Genomic DNA, 20978 nt, shown 5'->3' with positions numbered 1-20978 from the left:
GGGTACTTAAATATTACAATAATTTAGTAATAGTACTCAATTTTAAAAGTAGATTTGCTGTACTACAAATTCTTAGTACAGAAATAGTACCTATGCAAAAGTACTAACTATCATGAGATCTGTAGACTTCTAGATCTCAGATGATAAACTTATTTACAACGAACTGTTCTTTGAAGGAGGGATTTCTTAAGACAGATACGATTCTGACCCGAGTTGTCTTTAATAGCTGGTCCGAGTTTTCTGTGAATTGGTCAGAGTTGACTTTATTTCGAGTTGTCCGAATTCGTTTCAGGGGCCTCCATTTTTTTAAATTTCATGGTTATTTTCAAACAATATTTTAATATTCGTGCAATCAATGATATAAGCATAGATATGCTTATCTTGGTATGGAAGTTACACAACCAATTTTCTTCTGAACCGAATAACTTTACTATTCAAACTGAATTTTTATCGGCGTTGAAAAGTTGCGTAGTTCGTTTCATACGTATAAATCCGTAAATTATATCAAGCACCTGCATGGCAACTTGGTTAACAATATGGCCGCGGATTTAAACCACTGATGACAATAATGTTTTACCAACTAATTTGCAAGAATGCGACTGAGAACGAAAATTGCATAATTATATAATCAGAGTTTGAAAGAAAATGTCAACGTCAAGTTCAGTCAGAAATGAATCAATTGGCAAATCAATTGAGCAATCGAAAAATCCTAAAACACCAGAAAAAAATGAAAGGTAAACAACCAATTATATAAATATTGACAATAATACTATGATATAAAAAACGTGACATTGGTTAAGTTACTTTTGTTAGTAGCAGGTACCCTATCTAACAAATTAATTATGAAACACGCACATTATTCTGTGGTATGATAACATTTTAACCGATAATTACTACTACAAAAGTAGATCGTGAATTCTCAACACTGCAGCTACAGGGGAATGATCTTGAGCTTACTTTCCTCTATAAAATATTGCATCTGTCCCTTTCACTTCAATACTCCATCAGATAAAGGTGTAGCTCTTTAGGAATCTCTGACATTTGATCCAAGAATTTGCAACTCTTGAACCATTGACAATCACATTTTCTTTGATATATATATTCAACATTTTCTCATAATTTTAAGGGCGTTGTCGTAATTTCTGCTTCTTGCTATGTTTTGGTATAGTTATAAAGCCAGCAAATACGAATATCTCATAAAACTAGTAAATACACGGGGTAATATATAAATACAGACGTCAAAACTGTTGTCTGTTCTCTCTCGTCATTGGTAGCGTGAATAAATGACCAATAGTAAAAATGATACTTTTATTAAACAGCCAATATGTTTCCATACAAGTACAATATTCCAACAATAATATATAATAAACATACGGGGTGAAGCTACTAAAATAATAATCTTTCTCATGTATTTTCGTATGGGTCAACTGGGATTATCTTAAATATTACAATGATAAAAACGGTAAATGAATGCAAGGCATACAGCTAATGCGCTGCTTCTTACCTATAGGACCCCCCGGGATGAGCCTTGCTGCAAGCCAAATGTAAACACAGCAAAGACTGACGGAGGTGTGGTTTCACTGGTATTTATTTCAAATTACCAGAAGTAAATATTCTAAGCAGGAAGAAAAACATAATGTAAAACGCTGACATAAAATATAGGAGTCCTCGACTCAAAATGCTTATAATAATACAATCTTATGAATAATCAAATCTAGACATATTAATTCTTCCAGTTAAGAGCTCGCAAATGAACACTTTTGGGTTCACGCTTAAAATATTGACCCAACGGTAACGTTCTGAACAATACATGACAAAGTTGCCAGAGGCGGAATTAGGGGGGGGGCAGGAGGCCCGAGCCCCCCCCCCCCTTTTTGAAAAAATATTTGGTTGCTTATATAGGGAAATACTGGAGTGTGACTGGAGTGGGCCCCCTCTTAGGTCAGTCAGTGGGCCCCCACTGATGAAAAATCCTGGATCCGCCACTGGTTGCGCCATATTATATACGACATTATCGATACAACTAATAACATAAAGTAAAACGTACGTTAATTACTCATTCAATATACTAAACACTATAGAAATAACTTCTGTCAACTTATATAAACTCTTTTATTACAATAAATAACAATATTCTTTTACTTGGAAATAACCAAGACACCCATTTACAACAGGCTTATATGATTTCAAGTAATCTGACAGATAAAATAATTAGACATCCCCAATCAGTCACCCCTCTTAAGATCTGACTTGATGTTTGAAAACTGTCTCAATAAATCTGGGTCAATTTGCCCCAATTCCTGTTTGCCGAGAGTCCATTCACCCTGATTGGTTTTTTTTATATATATAAGTTGTTTACTTGCATGATGTATATATATTATTTGAACAGAGTATGGTAAAGAATGTTGAATTATTTCGGCAAATTATGTGTATTGCTGCAAACAAAATTTATTTTCCCTTTAATTTTATTAAGTACTTATATTTTATCTTTATTGATATTTGTTAACTGTTTCTATAAAAAAACACTTTTGTGTCGTTGTCACTTTGACATATTCCCCATTTCCATTCTCACATTTATTTTAAATGCTTTTAATGATTTACAATTCATGTATGTACATCATTGTTTTGACTTATTTTAAGTTTATCAAAACAAAACATATTTATATTACAAATGTATATTAATCCACCAACGACAAGTATTACAATTATCAGTGAGAATTATTATTATGCCATTGAACAATTTTAAATGGTCCAAAACAAGCAATTAACTTTTAAATCTTCCATTTTATTTTCATGAAATTCACACTTTATAACTATTTGAATAAGTTTAGTAAACTTTAATTCCCTTAATATCAATATTTTTCAATAAAAGGTAGAACCACCCCATAGCAAACAGACTCTAAGGGCCAATGAACTCAGGTCTAATGGACCTGATACCATTCTCAAAGTAACCTGTTTTCTTTATGTGTCAGAATACCTATTCTGACTTTACTCACACTTTAAACTGGCCCTTAACGTAAATAAAATTCATACATGCAATCTCATTTTGTTGTTTGAAAAAACGTTTGGGAGTTCTGTGAGTGTGTATCAAGGTTACAGTTCTGATTTATTATACCCACAATGGAGCACAACTTTCATTGTTGTTTAATCATTGTAATAAAGCTAACTTGCTTCTTGTCCAATTTGCCCTCTTTACAGGCTGTGATATTGAAAAGTTTAGCTTACATAGTAGCTTTACATGCATACAATATTATCCACTGGGGGTTAAGTAAACATGCATCAATTTATAACTATTTCATGATCTAAAGCAGGGATTTATCAGTAAAATGCCCAATTTGATATAGGAAAAAAGGTTTTTTTTTTACTATAACAATCACAGATTCATATCTGATACCTAAGGGATTCAAAGCAGGCATTTCAGTAACGGAAAAAAACCTGATTGTAAATTTTGTGATTCTTGTAATAATAGTAATAATAATAATAGTAAAAATTTCTATAGCGCCCTATATAACAATAAAATCACTCTAAGGCGCTTTACATATATATATACATGATAAAAATATAATAAGTTAACCACAAAACAAAATGGAATAAAAAACGTTATGTTTAAAAGAACTAAAAACGTATATATGAAAGATATATGAACATAAATAATTTGTGTGTTGTGTTTAAAAAAAACCTCCTAACTTCTTAATTTTTTTTCTTTCCTGGCAAATTTTATTTTTTTCTGATGGTTGGTTGTTTTAGGGAAAACAAACACCTGACTATACAAAGACCATGAACAACAAACAAGGCTTACTCCACACTGTGATATTTAGTTCCATCTTAAAAATTTTAAAAGTGTGGGGGGAGGGGCTTTAGTATTTTTGAATAGCAAAATGTATAGTTGTATCAAAATTTATATCCTTACCTTTAAAATTTAATTTGATGTACAATGTATAGTCTTTCCATGTAATGTCTTTATTCCCTATATGTATTTCATTTTTGCTCATTTCCTGTAAGTGCTCAATACATGACATACATGTCCAGTTTCATGGATTAGTGTGGCTATATAAACATCTATAGATGCCAATTTAAAAAACATGATTATTTATATTGGAACTTTTAGATTAATGTAAATTATTTATATTGGAACTTTTAGATTAATGTAAATTATTTATATTGGAACTGTTAGATTAATGTAAATTGAGGAAGTTGGGCACATGTGTTAGTTAACAAGAAGCAATGTTTATTTTATTAGCAGATGCAATTTAACAAGAGGAATTATGTTAGTTAGATAAATTGACGAAATCGTATATTGAATAAAAATAAAATATGTGTATGTACAATGTATCACAAAAATGCCCCTGAAAATATTAAACAATTTTTCTATAGCTGTTTTCATTATATATGGTAATGAATGTTTATTAGCTGCTTGTCATCCAGTTGGAACTATTTATCCATACTAGGGATCAACATAATGGGTGAGGTGATTTTTTTAACAACATGAACAACATCATGAGTTAAAGACAGTTATATTTATTATTAATTATTATTGATATGCATACATGTACAATGCATGGTCAGATCATATGTTTTTCGTAGGTCATATGAATTCGTACTATGCATGCTTTTTCAATGGAAATTGTGACGTCACAATACATTTTTAATACATGTAGTAAGAATACCCATGAGACGAGAATAGATCTCAATGTTTTACAATATTCCCTTTAAATACCTGTTACAACGTGCACATTTCAGTATGCATTATTTTGACAAAAACTCATTACTTTTGCTCCTAAAAGCTACAATGCATATAAAACTCTTTAGCTTAAAAAAAGACCAATTACACACTCCTATTTATTATGAGCATGTCAATCCTAAGGCCAAATAAAATAATATGTGTGTTTCCTGTTTCCTCTTTGAAAAAAATAGGGTAGGTAGGTAGGGATTTTTTTTTATTTTACCATTTTTTTTTACATTGAGTCTATGGAAGAGAAATCCTGACTTTAACAGTGCTTATTGAAAAATGACCAAAAAAACTTTAGGGTAGGCTATTTCTAAGCTTAAAATATAGGGTAGGTAGGGAAACAGGAAACACACATGCTTTTTTATTTGGCCTAATACATATGTACCACCATGTTGAAACTCTTATATTTCCCCTTATGAATTGAAAATAGTTCTGCTTGTATGCCAAAAGACTAACAAGGGGATATGGTATTTTTATAAGAATAAGATAACTCTGTGATTTTTTTAAGAATTTAATATTAATTTCATCCAAGATAGCACAGCCTTTAGTTTCTACCCATGGTAAAGTCGACTATCCAAATGTTATATATAACTTATGGATAGTCCTTTCCATTGATAGAAACAAGTGCCTGTGCAAGATAGATATTGATATGCCTGTTGACAGTCACACAGTACATATCTATGAATGATAATCCAATTCATTAGATTAAATTAATTATTTATTTCATAAGCCAATTATGATATAAAGGTAAACTCTGGGTGACACCTGATGTCAGCAAATAAAATTATTTAACTGCTAAATTTGCACTGAAAAACTTTAGGAAAAACTCTGAACTGATGAGTTTATTGTAAAAGAAATATATGTACCATCTACATGTATTTTTAGCTTGCTTGGTATCTTTGAAGTGATTTTTTGCACAAATAAACAATTTATAAATGAAAAACTCACGTATATTTGTAATAGAACTGATGAATATAAATTTAGGAACATATAGTTTGCTAAGGAAACAAATTTTTATAATAGAATTAATGAAGTGAATAGATTTAGACATCTGATTCATCGTAAAAGTAAAGAAATCTAATAATCTAATCATATATATAACATGTGGTCCAAATTAAAGTAAACTGACCTCCAAAATTAAAAACTTAACTGTAACGTCTGCAATGAATTTAAATGATTTAAATGTATCATCATAAATTATATCATGTTATTTTCATTTATACAAAGTTACAAGTTAATATTTTGATATTTACAAAACTGTATGGAGAACGAGGCTTGATTGTTATGGTCAAGGAAATAAGTTGAGAACTTATAAATTGTTTATACATTGTACTAAAATTAACTTACTGAAAAACGAACATGCAACGATTTTGTCCAATTTCCTGAATGATAAACATATGTTTTAAAAGAAGTGTTCATACCACATCTTCTTTTTTATATTTTCTTAGTAATTCTTTAACTGATTGTTCCAAATTTCATTTTTTGTTCACCTTTAAAATGACTGCTTTTCATCTGTATTAATGTTAAATGAAATTGATTTGGTAAACATTGTTTAAAGCTGCAGTTATTTGGTTTAAATACATGTGTAAAAACGGCGAATATGTGTCCCCCTTTGACAATACATAACAAATTTCAAACACTCTTTAATCTAACTTTTCAGATGATTTTTTTCAAACAAACACGTTTTCAAGCTAAGAAATATTTTGCATTTGAAGTTATCTTTATATAGAAATATCAGTATACTTCAAACATAATGACCTAAACATAAACTGCAGAAAACATGGAAAGTTATGGCGAAAATGAACACACCACTCTAGATCTTGTATCCAATATTTTAAATTGTGCAATTTCAACATTTATTGCTATTTTCTGCATTTTTCACTTGATCTTTTTTGTGATAATTTTTCATATCTTTCTACTCACTTGAGATGGAAAATTATCTCAGAAACTAAGGATGCATGTGGCGTTGCTGATGAAATTGACCATGTCACCATAGGTAAAATAGCGATAAACAGATTATCATTGGTCATCTCAACTCAATAATCTATAAGTATCATGTAACAATGATTAACAAATTAAGGTATGTCTGATAATTGGGAAATATATAAATGGAGTGGGTTTTAAATCCAAGCCAGACACATTTACCTGAAATTGTATCATGAGGCCCCAAGTGATATATTGACTAAAATACATATGGTAATATTTTGTAGACGTAGACAAATCTTAATTGACTCATTGCTAACATAAAAGTTTCTACTTTAATGTAGTGTTGTAAGTGATGTAACAGAAATAAAAATTAAACCAAAAAGAAAACCTAAACCAAAGAAACAAAAAAAGGAGCCAGATGAGTGGTGAGGATGTGCACATATAATGATATTTATCTTCCACGATATTGTCACACATATTTATCATACATATATATTTTTCATAAAATTTATAATTATATTTTATTTTCTATATTATAGTGGGTTTATGGGTTCTATTAGCGGAAGATATTTGCAAGTTCCATGTTTTTGTTTAAAAGTAGAAATTCTAACTGTGATTTAATCTGAATATTTCTCCTATGAAATATTTTCATATAAGAGAGTAAAATTGATGTTATGCATGATCAGACAATCTTTTGCCAAGACTAAGTTATTGATTATTATAATTTACTTGTAGATAGAAAACATGTTGCAAAGATTTTCAGCTAATTGATTAGTATCATTTTAAATTTCTTTATTTTTGTAATATCTTTATACAGATGGTTATAGTCATATACTCATTATAGTTAGATTGGTTTCTTTTTCTTTTTTGTGAAGTAAAATAAAGTATTGCTGCAAATCAATTAATTATCCTGCAATTTATAAAATTGAGAATGGAAAGTATACTATTGCTTTTCCCGTTTGAATGGTTTTACACTAGTAATTTTTGGAGCCGTCTATAACTTGCTGTTTGGTGTGAGCCAATTTAGGGCTCCATGTTGAAGGCTGTACCTTGACCTATAATGGTTTACTTTTATAAATTGTTACTTGGATAGAGAGTTGTCTCATTGGCACTCATACCACATCTTCTTATATCTATATAGATGTTTATTGTGCAAATGATGGTATATTATAAATAAGAAGTTGTGGTATGATTGCCAATCAAACAATTTTCCACCAGAGACCACATGACACAGAAGTTAATGTTGGGTCACCACGTACCCTGCCTTCACCAATGAGCAAAATCCATACTGTGTGATAATCTAAAAGAAAGGCCCTAAAATGACAAAATTAATGTAAAACAATTTAAATGGAAAAAAAAGGCCTGATTTATGGACAAAGCAATAGGCGAAAAAGATAAATATGATGCACAGCATCTGAATTACAATCTCCCTGACTTGAGACAGACACATAGAATGTTGCTGGGTTTGAAATGTTTGCTGGTGCCAAATAAAACATATTTATACTAAAAAAAACTACTTTATACATTAAATGGCAGATGATATTTAATTTCATCTTTAAAGGTCCCAAATAATGAAGAAGTTACCCCCCAAATGCAAAGCAGTTGGGAAAAGAGTAGGCTAATGCCGCTACAAAGCAGCACTCGCACCCGCAGAGTGGAAAGGGATTAATATAAGTTGCAAAACTTGTTTCCCAATCCACTCTAAATAAATATGTGTAAAATAAAAGAAAGCAAATTCTAAATTGAAAACTAAGAAAAACCCTTTATCTCAGGAATAACCTTCTCTAGATCTAGTTTTCTCTTCTGGAATGTATGGTTAAGGGGGAGCTAAACTAACAGACTTTTATTATTAGTATTAACATTTTGTAGTGACATCTTATTTTTAGAGGTGTATTTCTATATATTTTGTGATTTAGACAAAAGAATATAGTTAAGAATTTTTTTTTGTGCTTATTTGAGTTTTAGGAGAAATAGTTATTATTTGTAAATCAAATATTAGACTTTTTTTCATGGCTTTCAAACATACTGCTTAGAACTTTTTTTTATGGCCTGATTTGCAGAGCTGGTTACAAAAAAAATCAGATGGATCAAGATTAATTTATTAAGATTAGTAGATATTAATTTCATTTATAATTTAAATAATTCATCATTTCTTCTTGACTTGATAAACACAGGAAGTTTAATATAAGACTGTCTGAAAAAAAAACCTGTTCAATTAAGTAATTCATTACACATTAGTATGGAGTTAACAGAAGAATAAAGGTACATTAAGATTGTAATTTTAAAGGTTTAAACTTAATTTTTTTACATTTTCAGGAAAACGTTGTCCATGGATAAGCTGGAGAATAGGCTGACGATGAAAGACCTGAACAAGTTACAAAGAGGTTTTATGGTAAGACCAGAATGATTGTTCTTTAATTTTATCCTAATGTTCTATTTTTAGTAATGTCAGCCATCTTGGATGGCAGGCTGAGTCAATGGACACATTTTTTTTTAAACATTATAAAAAAAAAGTTTGCTTTTTTTTCATTTAAACTGTTTTAAGGAAAACAAGTATATTGCTTCTTTCAAGTTCCTTGCACCTCATTGAAAAACCTATGTCATTGTCTCACATATTTTGCCTAATATATTTAACTGCTTGTTTTGAACTTATGATTTTTGAAACCAAATTTAAGTTTAGTATACTATTGATCCGTTCATTTACCTTGATACCATTTTTTTGTTGATTGAGGAAAAATTAAATGTTAGTTGATATTTGATTTCATGGTTTTTGCCGAAATCTCAATACAATTCAATAGAAAATGTGAACATTGTAGAACATTTAAATTCATGCTTTACCCATATGTATGAAATCCAAGAAAAATTGGTATCCTTATACGAATAATAATGGATCAGCAGCATTAGAATTCTGTCCTGTTTCTTAGCTAAATAGACAATCAATAAATAAATAGTTTGACTTTCTAGGTATTGTATATTTCTGGTTTTGATTGGGAGGCTGTTGAAGCGTGGACTGCTTCTCAGAAACTTCCTGTCATAGAAACTCTTAGTTCTCGGGTAAATTGTTGTAATGGATTATTTGAGCACCACATCAATTAAGGGTATATAATCAGTAGGGTTGCAATTGTATGATCACAGTCTGCAGAATTTAGCACAAGATTTATGTTGCAATTTGTCTTAAAAATAGTAAGATACTTTATACAATTATGAATAATTAAAGTATTCCATAATAGCACATTTGTTCTTTTAAAGGGAAACTTTTCTGGGGTTAAATCATGGAATCAAAGTTTGCCTATGAATTTGAGACAGATAGTAAGGGGACTGTTTAAACTCATCAAAGGGAGGTAAACAACAATGAGACAACAACCCAATAACAGATCCCCATTTAGCCCTTTCAGGAGAAATATTTTGGTGACACTCATTTTTCTCATTTTCTTCAATAAATTGCTCACAAAATACAGTTGGTTTACACTATTAAGAAGCCTGAGAATACATGGCTGAATTTCCCTCAATCTGGTAAAACCCATTAAGATTTATCTTTAAGGCTACGTACATGTATGTTCACACAGAGGCAAATTAAGTAGAAATGGTTAAATGGCACCAATTTTATATGAAGAGACACTTTATTGACTCAATATGGTGAAGGGAGCATCAATGTTTGAAATGCAGGTCTCTCATAAAATTTAATATGTACTGCAGTAGCAAGTCGTTGATATTGTTTTTTTGGGTTTTTTTTTTTTCAACTAGAAGGGACATAACCGTTTCAAATCACCGGTTAGTTTGTGTCAACAATTTTCCTAGATTTATTATTCTAAGCTTCTAAGTTACACCAATTATTTGATCCTGTTTCGCACTGGAATGCTTAAAAAGTTTGATGAAACTGTCTATAAAAAACCCATTACTGATAGAAAAGAGTTATATCCCTTACCAATGATTGTACAAATTTTTATGAATTGTATATTTCCATTTCCTTGTTGGTTACAAGAAATTGTGTTTACAGCAAAATACATCAAGTGTGTAGGTATAGGTAACAACTTTGTCTAGCTTGCTTGCGAATTGAACTGTGAAGTCGTATACTACCCTCCTTTCGGGGTTGTCTAGTCCCTAGAACAGATAGATCGGTTATCTGTCAGACTAGTCTACTCTTAAAGGAGGGAAGTATATCCTTAACTAAGAATGACTTTGTGTTTCAGCTAGAAAGCAAGCTTGTCAGAGATATAACCTTTAACTAAACACTCAATGCATTTTGCTGTAATAACTTATATGCACTGGATAGTTGTCTCACTCTACTGTATGTTTATGGGTTTGTATTGTATATTCATTAATTTAATATCACTGGTATTGTTTTATAAAGATATACTACATATTCAAGGTAGGATGGTGTTTCAGCTGTATAAATATTGTAAATACATTTTGCCAGTCTGCAATTTTAAGAAGATTTTTTTTGGGAAAGTTGTCATGCCAGGAATGAAAGGGTAATATTGTTCTAAATTAAATGTCGTAATCAAATTCAAAAATTATTAGAATATATCTTTTATAATTTTAAACCAATCAAAATATTCCAATAAACAGTTAGAGAAATATTACCTAAAATTTATTATTTTATGAAAATATGACATTTATCAAAAGAATGGAGTACGATAAGTAAGTTACAATTTGATTTTTAAGTTTTTTTGCCATTAAAACGATCATATGTGTAGAGTGAAATTAGCTACAATTGTTAAAACTACAATTGAATTTTAATTTGTAATTGTTTGTTGGCTTTATTGTTGCTAGTAATTTGATGGTTAGATGTATTGAAGAGTGATACGTGGCTGTATTTATGTTATGATGCAAATTACAAACTGTCTATTGTATGTTTTACTGCTTGTAAAAATTTATGTAATTTTACATCAAATGATAAAATATGTACATGTTAAAACAGTATTTTACTAATGATTTCAGTCAATAGGCGGAACACATTCTCAATATGACTTTGAGGATTTTCAGAGTGTGGTAAGATCGTAGGTGATGGACAACACTATTTAGTTATATGTAGTGACACTACATTCATCTTCTATTGTGCTATCTTTAGAATAACAGTTTAATAAATATCATATATTGTAATAGGATATTATTATCATGGTAGAAAAAAATATAATATCTTGTAGACATGAAAATATTTGCGTCATCCTGGCTTTCATTTGTGATGTCCTGGTTTTTATTTGAATTTTATTGGTCAGTTAAACTATTATTTTTTAATTTCAAGCTAATTTTTTTTTTAAATATTTAAATTAGAGGTGTTTTTTTCTCCATTTAGATACACACAAAATTAAAATTCATTATGAAATTACTATATGTATTACATGTATTACTCAGAATATATATAATATAGATCTACTATTTAATACATATATTATTAAAACAAAATCTTAATAGCCTAGTATAATAGTTTCATAATTGATACATGTTTAGCTGTTTGCATGATACTCTCATCAAATATTTTCTTATTATGTTAATATTTAACAAGATAATAACCCCACCACACACATTCCAGTTGGACAGGTGTCCTGGCCTTTGGTGTTGAGATAAAAATGGTGATATAAAACACTATTTAGTTATATGTAGAATCCACAGTTTCTGAATTTCATCTTTCACTTCTAGGATCTTTACTTACTAATATTTAAAAAAAAAGAAATTATTTAAATTTGGATTATTTTTGAATTCTGGAAAATTAATAAGAAGTGTATGATGAAAACTAGCCAATCAGAAGATTTAAGGTTAAAGTTAGATTCACTGATATTTTAAAGTATGAGCTAAATAACACTCCTTAGTCAACATACATGGCTAACCCTTCTTTGTGAGTCTTATTGGGGTCTAAGCATGATGCGAAATTACCAATTTTTTGTTAGAGTGACACGTGAAAGTCAAATAATTGTGTTGTGAAAACAGGAAATGAGGTCTAACCGGGAAGTTACAAAAAAATGAGAATTGCTTATGTACATAGTGTAAGCGGGATATGGGAATCTGACAAAACAATAAGCGGGATCCAGGATCTGAACCCCCAATGAGACCCCCTTTTTCATCTGGTTAGTTTTCATCAGACATTAATTATCAATTTTGTAGAGTTCAGAATTATTCTAATTTATCAAATGATTCATGGGAAATCTAAAAATTCTTCTTTCTTTCAGTATTCTTAATTTACACAAAATATATAAGTTTCAGCATTTGGGAATTTCTGGCAGTATTACTTAAGAAGATGTATTTTCTTTATATTAGATAAGACTCATGATAGTGAGAAGATCATCTCAATATTAATAATTACTGAAGTCTTGCAAGTGGTCAATTATATTTTATTTTTTTGAAGAATTATTTAAAAAAGATATATCAGATTTTAAAAATCAAATTGATTATGTAATTTTGATATAAAATGTTTGAAAACACAAAAAAAAAAAGCAGTTGTCCAGTTTATAATTAGAACGTTACTGTGTTTATCATACTTTAATATTTTAAGTGATTTGCCAATTATAAACCTTTTTAGAATTTATTTATTTAAATAATATTTCAAAATAATGAAGTTGAAGTAATAACACCTTGTTTTTTCCATTTTAGACTGGTGGTGATGGGACACAGGAAGGGAAGTTAATATTGGACAGGGAACAGTTCTGTGATGCTTTATCCATTTTGTTGGACAAAGGAACAAAGGAAGAGGTAACCAGTATATAGAATCATTTATTAAATCATGTTTGTCGATCGCTGTCAGTCATTTATTGATGTTGAAAATTTTGTGATGATCAGCCATTTGAAAAAGCAGTTATGTGCTTACTCAAATAATTTGTATAGAATAGAGAAACATTAAACTACTGTAAGTTTAGAAATTATTGTGATGTTTTTATTATTGCAATAAATGAGACAGGGTTAAATTTATGATTGCATTTTATGATTTAAAATAACATTTTGAAATTTTTTGTGTAAATTAAACAGGATTTTTCTCAATATCTCAATAATTGAGATTGTATTTTAGTATAAAATGACAAAATCACAATAATAAATGCACCTAATAGTAATTTCTGAATTTACAGTACTATGTAAGTGAATTATTTATTATAGTGACATGTGTAAATTATGTACAGATTATAAACATATAATATATGATAAATAGTAATACACCTGGCCCAATGGACCTATAAGTCACCTCAAATAAAGTAAAACAATTATTAAACAATTATATCACGTTCTAATCTTTCGTTGACGTAAGTAAAATTTAAGCTCTAATATGTAAAAAAATTAAGTGTTATATAACAACTGATGTCTGATATGAAATGCCCGAACTATATATTTTGCTAATTTTCTTATGTGGAAAGACATTAAAAAGTTCAATTTGTCAGCATGATTCAAATCTGTGAAATTTTCCTCAATGATTTTTATGCAATCATCCTTTCTCTACACAGTATGGAGAGCTGTTTGACAAGATTGATGTGGCCAGAGAAGGGACAGTGGATTGGGACAAGTTAGCCTCACACATGTTGTTAGAGTTTACAGAAAGGGATGATAAAGTCAAGTCCACACAAGTTCCTCAGTGGAAAGATCTTAAAACATTCCAGAGGTAAGCACCTTCAAAGTTTCAGTGGAATGACTAAAAATTTTGATGAAGTAAATTAGACATAGTCCCAAAGTGGAAAGACCAGTGCATTGAATAAATAAAGATGTTAAATCATGCCGGTTTGTTCAGAATAAATCTTAGGCTATGTACACCATTATTTTCAGATTTTGGTTTTTATTGCTATTTTTAATCCATGATAACAGTTGAGAAAAAACGTTGGAAATATCTAAGGAATTTAACATGTCTGATTGATGTACAAAACATGTATATGTATATAACATTTAAAGAAAGTAATCAATGCAAATCATGTTTACACTAAAAGAAAATCTGAAATTTATTTTTAGCACTCAATTGATTTTATGAAAACTGTAGATGCATATAAGAGGTCTTTTACAAGAGTTTTATTTAAAATTTGATTTAATTATTTAAACAAGTAGATACTCTAAAACAAAATTAATCTTACTTACATTAATTAACCCCCTAGTTGAATTATGTTAAAATTAGAAGACGAATCTGGCCCTATTATATTTCCCAGGTTTCAGACAAATACAAAGAATTCACCCAATAAAAACTCAGATTGTATTAAATCAGTGTTCTCCCCAGGATTTTTGGATAGCACCAGGGTGACGCGTGACAAAATGAATTTTACAATATTTTGTGTCGCGTTGCGTCGCTTATTTTTTTCTTGTTAGTTTTTGTCACAACCTTTTTGCCTTTGTTTTGTTTACTGTCTGTGGTACTGGGTTGTATGGTTTTTGGGTCAGGAAATTATTGGTAGAAAAAGTAAATCAATAAACAGTTTAAATATCTTTGAAGAATAAATAAAAGAAAGCACAATTAGTCTTTAAACTAAAGTCACTTCTTATATTTTGATCAAGCCAGTTTGTCCCGATACTTGTAGTTACACTACATATTCCCTATGTTAGATTTCACCATACATATAGCTTTGAACTTTGAACAAGATTAAATTTTGATACAGAACCTTCAGTAAATTAAAAATATTTTCCATAGTTTGAGACATGATTGTAATAAACAAAACATTGATTTTCTATAGTTAACACATTATTACAGTCACAGAAATTGCTTTAAACTTTTATCTCTTCATTAAGTTAATTAATTCATAGCTTAAATCCTGTGTAAGCTTGGCTGTTTAGAGGCATTCACACATACAGTCCATTAATTCTTATTGAAAAAACTACCGATTTATTACATATGTCTGTGAATCAATAAAGGTATGATTCTAAAAAATAATTTGCAAAACATTTTTGTTGGTATGTTGTAAGAAAGTTTTCATCCTGAATATTACATTTTAATATAATTTTGCATTCAATTTGTACTTTATTTTTATTTTCAATGAGAAATTATATGTGAGGAGCAATTATTTGTAATAAGCAAAATCAGGGGAAATAACTCCACAATTAATTTTAAACAGGCAAATTTTTTGACTAAAGACTGACGTAATATAGTTCATTAAAAAATGCTTGCTTGTCCCTCACAAGTCTGTTATTAAAATTATGATCTCTTAATTATAATTAAAACACAAAAAATCATGTACATCAATTAATCCAATCATCAAGGTTAACCTCAACAGGTAAATCGATCACGTGGTGTAAACAATCTACTTGTCAATACTGGATTAAACTGGTTAGAACTGGTCAATTTTCATGTAAAATTTTACACCTGACTGAAAGTTGAAGTCATCCGAAACTTTACCGATTTTAATACGATTTTTTTACCGAAAACTTTAGCACCACGGAAAAAATTTATACATCGCGGCAAGAACGATACCACCGCGGTAGAAAATTATACATCGCGGGCCCGTGGTCTTTTAAGGGCCTGGGGAGAACACTGATTAAATTAAAATGTCATAGTTTTAAGGTAGTTTCGTCATGGATTTATTTTTATTTCAGTCCTCACAAGGATATTATCCAGAGAGTTTCCTGTATAAAGAATAATAACAGATATGTGGCTATAAGTAAGGTAAGCTACTCATGATATAAAATAACAACATGGTAGATGTGGTAAAAAAGATGGTAGATGTGGTAAAAAAGATGGTAGATGTGGTAAAAAAGATGGTAGATGGGGTAAAAAAGATGGTAGATTTGTAAAAGAAACATGGTAGATGGGGTAAAAAAGATGGTAGATTTGTAGAATTAACATGGTAGATTTGTATAAAAAACATGGTAGATATGTAAAGGAAACATGGTAGATTTGTAAAAAAAACCATGGTAGATATGTAAAAGAAACATGGTAAATTTGTAAAAAAAAAAATGTTAGAATTGTAAAAGAAACATGGTAGATTCGTAAAAAAAAATGGTAGATATGTACAAAAGATATGGTAGATGTGTAAAAGAAAAACATAGTAGATTTGTAAAAAAAACATGGTAGATATGTAAAAAAATAAACATGGTAAATTTGTAAATGAAACTTGGTAGAATTTTCAAAAAAAACCATGGTAGATATGTAAAAGAAACATGGTAAATTTGTTAAAAAAAAACATGTTAGAATTGTAAAAGAAACATGGTAGATTTGTAAAATAAACATGGTAGATTTGTAAAATAAACATGGTAGATTTGTAAATGAAACATGATAGATTTGTAAAAAAAAACATGGTGGATTAGTAAATGAAACATGGTAGATTTGTAAAAAAAACATGGTAGATATGTAAAAAAAACATGGTAGATTTGTAAAAAGAAAATCATGGTAAATTTATTAAAAAAAATGATGGTAGATTTGTAAAAAAACATGGTGGATTTGAAAAAAAAGCATGGTAGATTTGTAAAAAAAAAATTATGGTAGATTTGTAAAAAAAAATTATGGTAGATTTGTAAAAAAATTATGGTAGATTTGTAATTAAAACATTGAAGAAAACCCCTTGTTTAAAACTATATGACATTATTTTGCAGCTTTCAACAATGAGAAAATCCAACTGTAAAGAAAAATTTAAAGGCATCACAATAGCAAAATGTGAATCAATTCTAAAGTGAAACCATGTGCTAATTTATGCTAAAAGAAACATTTCTTATATTTTGTTCTACTATTTCAAATTGTTCTTTTTAGGAGGGAACCATATCAATGTGGGGACAAGATTTGAAACCCCAGAGGGCCATTAAAACACAGACAGATTCTTGTAAAACAAGAGATTTGTGGGTTACAGATTTCGTCATTTTACAAAATATCAATAAAATTGCTTTATCCTTCACAAGTAAAGAAATAGGTAAGTTCTGGAGTATTAAAATACTGAAACTTTCTAAAAAAAAATTAATTCCAAGGTTGCATTTTGATAGAGACTACCTAGACAATTTTTTTTATCCTACAGCCTTTAACAATGAGCAAAACCCAAATTATTGTATCTATTTAATCTTAGGTATCACAAAATGAAAAATTTCACAAGAGAGAAAACCATGGGCCTGTTTTATGCTACAGATGAATAAAGAATATTGAAAGGATTGACATGTTTGTGAGTGTTCAACCCTCCCCTAACCTAGAATTATAGATTATGGTTGATCATCTCAACGAGATTGTTTTTCTCGCTTTAGCTGGTACAGCGAAAGTGAGAAAAGTAATCGAGTTGAGATGACCAATGATAATCTGTTTTTGTCGAGCCTTCGACTTTCGTCGAAAAAGCGAGACTAAGCGATCCTACTTTCCGTCGGCGTCGTCGTCGGCGGCGTCCACAAATATTCACTCTGTGGTTAAAGTTTTTGAAATTTTAATAACTTTCTTAAACTAAACTGGATTTCTACGAAACTTGGACAGAAGCTTGTTTATGATCATAAGATAGTATCCAGAAGTTAATTTTGTAAAAATAAAATTCTATTTTTTCTGTATTTTACTTATAAATGGACTTAGTTTTTTCTGCGGGGAAACATTACATTCACTCTGAGGTTAAAGTTTTTAGAATTTTAATAACTTTCTTAAACTATCCTTGGTTTGTTCCAAACTTGGACAGAAGCTTGTTTATGATCATAAGATAGTATCCAGAAGTTAATTTTGTAAAAATAAAATTCCATTTTTTCTGTATTTTACTTTTAAATGGACTTAGTTTTTCTGCGGGAAACATAACGTTCACTCTGTGGTAAAAGTTTTTAAAATTTTAATAACTTTCTTAAACTATCCTGGGTTTGTACTAAACTTGGACAAAAGCTTATTTATGATCATTAGATAGTATCCAGAAGTAAATTTTGTAAAAAGACAACTCCATTTTTTCTGTATTTTACTTTTAAATGGACTTAGATTTTCTTCCAGTGAACATTACATACAGTCTGCAGTTAAAGTTTTCAAAACATTTATTAGATTCTTTAATTATTCTAGATTTTTACCAAACTTGGACAGAAGCTTCTTGCAATCATAAGATAGTATCAAGAGGAATATTTTTATTGATTTTTTTCCTCATTTTTGTTTAGCCTGTGATTTACAGCAAAAGTAGGCGAGACACTGGGTTCCCCGGAACCCTTACAAATTTTTATAGCTATTTTACCTATGACGATGTTGTCAATTTCATGTCAATTTCGTTAGCAACGCCACGTGGCCTCCTTAGTTTCTAGCGATCATTTTTCCATCTCAAGCGAGAAGCATGATATGAAAATTATCACCAAAAAAGATCAAAGGAAAAATGCACAAAACAGCGATAAAGAGGTATAACAAGAAAATATATGAACAAACTCATAATATCAAATGAAAAGAACTTGACTCTTCAGATTGGTACTAAGCTCAAAAATCAAATAAAAAAGAAAAAAATGATACAAAAGTACTGATCTAAGAGTCCAAGTTACTTCAGCCAGTTCATAGCCTGATAAAGAAGTAAAACCATGTTCTCCTAAACTAAAATCAGTTAATTATCAATCAGTAAACCTCTAAAGGATTTAGTGTAAAAAAAAAACTCATAAACAGACTTGGAAAGGTTGGATCTTGTGCTTTTCCAAATATTAAACTTATTGTTGAAAAAAAGATTGTTTTTATTTCAGCCATTTATGACATGAGTACAAAAATGGAGTTTAGTCCACAGTATAAAATACAGAATTTACACCACACACCACTAAGTCTGGACTACTGGTAAGTATTAATATAAAACAAGACCTGGTATAAAATACAGAATTTACACCACACACCACTAAGTCTGGACTACTGGTAAGTATTATAAGTAATATAATACTAAACATAATTATAGTATCTTCATTTTAAGGATCAATAGTCTTAGTATAGTTTCCATTTTGTATATCTAATTGTAAAGTGTTTTTGATTTTTTGTGTTCACAATTTCTAGGAACAAGCTTATTCATGCTGTTTTGTTTTACTTTCTCTTTTCCTGATTCTATTCTTTCTTAAAGAAAAAAATTTATATGAGAGACTACTTTTCATAATTTTGTTTTAATCTTGAAATCTACAAGAATAGACCACATTAAAACTTTCCACTTTACATAAATTGCTATAGACCTTCTAATGTTGCATCAGTTTTGTGGACCAATGCAGTAAGCCAGTATATATAAATATTTAAGTTTTAAGTTGATAAATGACTTGCATTATTTATACATCTGTACTTATATACTTTTTGGTAAATCTTAAAGGAGCACTAGCTACGATATATATAAAAAAATAAAGTATATTTTTTTTTAGATTAATCATTAATTAAATTGGAATAATGAAATAATAATCTGCTTTTAGCAATCAATTTGCTTTAATTTTGTTGAAATAAGCGATTATACATAATTTTTGACTGATTCACTTGCAAGTGAAAACGTCATCATCATTCTAACCGGTATTCATGTGAACTTAATTTAACCCCCTAGCTAGAGACTGACAACGCATGCATTGTACGTGAACTGGTTATTTAAAGAAAAAAATGTCAACAATGAAAGTGAAAGTACGGTAAATCATTTGATTACTAATTCGATCCACATAAATCATTCTTATACGGCTAAAAACAATGAGAAACTTATATTTTTAATCTATAAATTCAAATCAAACAGACCTATAAAAATCCAAGTGCACGTGCTGGTTTAACCTATTCATATCTTTATTTGTGTTTACATCGCTTATATGGTCATCTGAGGTCAAATCGATAGTTAATTAGATGGCGTCTGGATTTAAATACACACGAAACGAACCTACATATTATCTACCCCATGCTCTGTAAACTGTTTATTTTAAACGTTTGATAGATTGGATAAATGTTTTACATTGTTATTAATCAAATATGAGAATTTGAGTCAAATTGGTGACCATGAATTTGACAGCTAGTGCCCCTTTAAAAAATGTCATTGAGGCCATGTTAGTTTCGGGAGATGTCTAATATTAATTTATAAATTGATTAGTGTATAATTTCATGAAGGTAACTTTATACTGGTTGAGATAGCCAGAGAGATGTCTTAATATATTTATGCATTTTTATGTTTCAGGTCCAACCCAAACAATGTGAATGAGGCCATGTTGGTGTGGGGAGATGTAGGAGGGTACATCAATGCTTTATACTTTAGCTCCGTTACCATGGCGTTGTTTGATAGACCACCAGCTCCAGCAGGAGAAAAACAAGGTAAAGAGTTGCTTCCCTTAGTAGATTATTTTTAATGGGTACTTCTTTTTTTTTTAAATATTTTAAGTTTGGGTTTATAAGATTTATTTTGTAACTGTATAGGAGGTTTCTATAGAGGTTAGATTTTTTTATTATTTGGTTTATTTTATGGATTTTATTAGAAAAATAGAACAACTAAATGTTAGGATGTGTTAAGTTTGTAAATAGTGTTAT

At 29.6% G+C, this 20978-nt stretch overlaps 1 protein-coding gene across 5 annotated transcripts in view; it reads left to right on the top strand.

The window, feature by feature from the left end:
• The first annotated feature begins 504 nt into the window (after nt 1–504).
• LOC134718720 (WD repeat-containing protein 49-like) overlaps nt 505–20978 on the top strand; it is a 60489-nt gene continuing 40015 nt past the window's right edge. For 2 of the 5 annotated variants that reach the window (XM_063581403.1, XM_063581402.1), the window contains exons 1-10: nt 505–734; nt 6997–7080; nt 8972–9047; nt 11597–11647; nt 13244–13342; nt 14083–14237; nt 16145–16214; nt 17295–17451; nt 19202–19289; nt 20632–20765. In XM_063581403.1, coding sequence (XP_063437473.1) covers nt 646–734; nt 6997–7080; nt 8972–9047; nt 11597–11647; nt 13244–13342; nt 14083–14237; nt 16145–16214; nt 17295–17451; nt 19202–19289; nt 20632–20765 — 1003 coding nt within the window. In that variant the 5' untranslated portion in view covers nt 505–645. The remainder of the gene's footprint in view (nt 735–6996; nt 7081–8971; nt 9048–11596; nt 11648–13243; nt 13343–14082; nt 14238–16144; nt 16215–17294; nt 17452–19201; nt 19290–20631; nt 20766–20978) is intronic. The other 3 variants (XM_063581405.1, XM_063581404.1, XM_063581406.1) reach the window with 3 other exon arrangements.

Source organism: Mytilus trossulus, chromosome 5, assembly GCF_036588685.1.
Source record: "Mytilus trossulus isolate FHL-02 chromosome 5, PNRI_Mtr1.1.1.hap1, whole genome shotgun sequence".
Taxonomy (NCBI): Eukaryota; Metazoa; Mollusca; class Bivalvia; order Mytilida; family Mytilidae; genus Mytilus; species Mytilus trossulus.
This window is presented reverse-complemented; position numbering and strand designations above follow the sequence as displayed.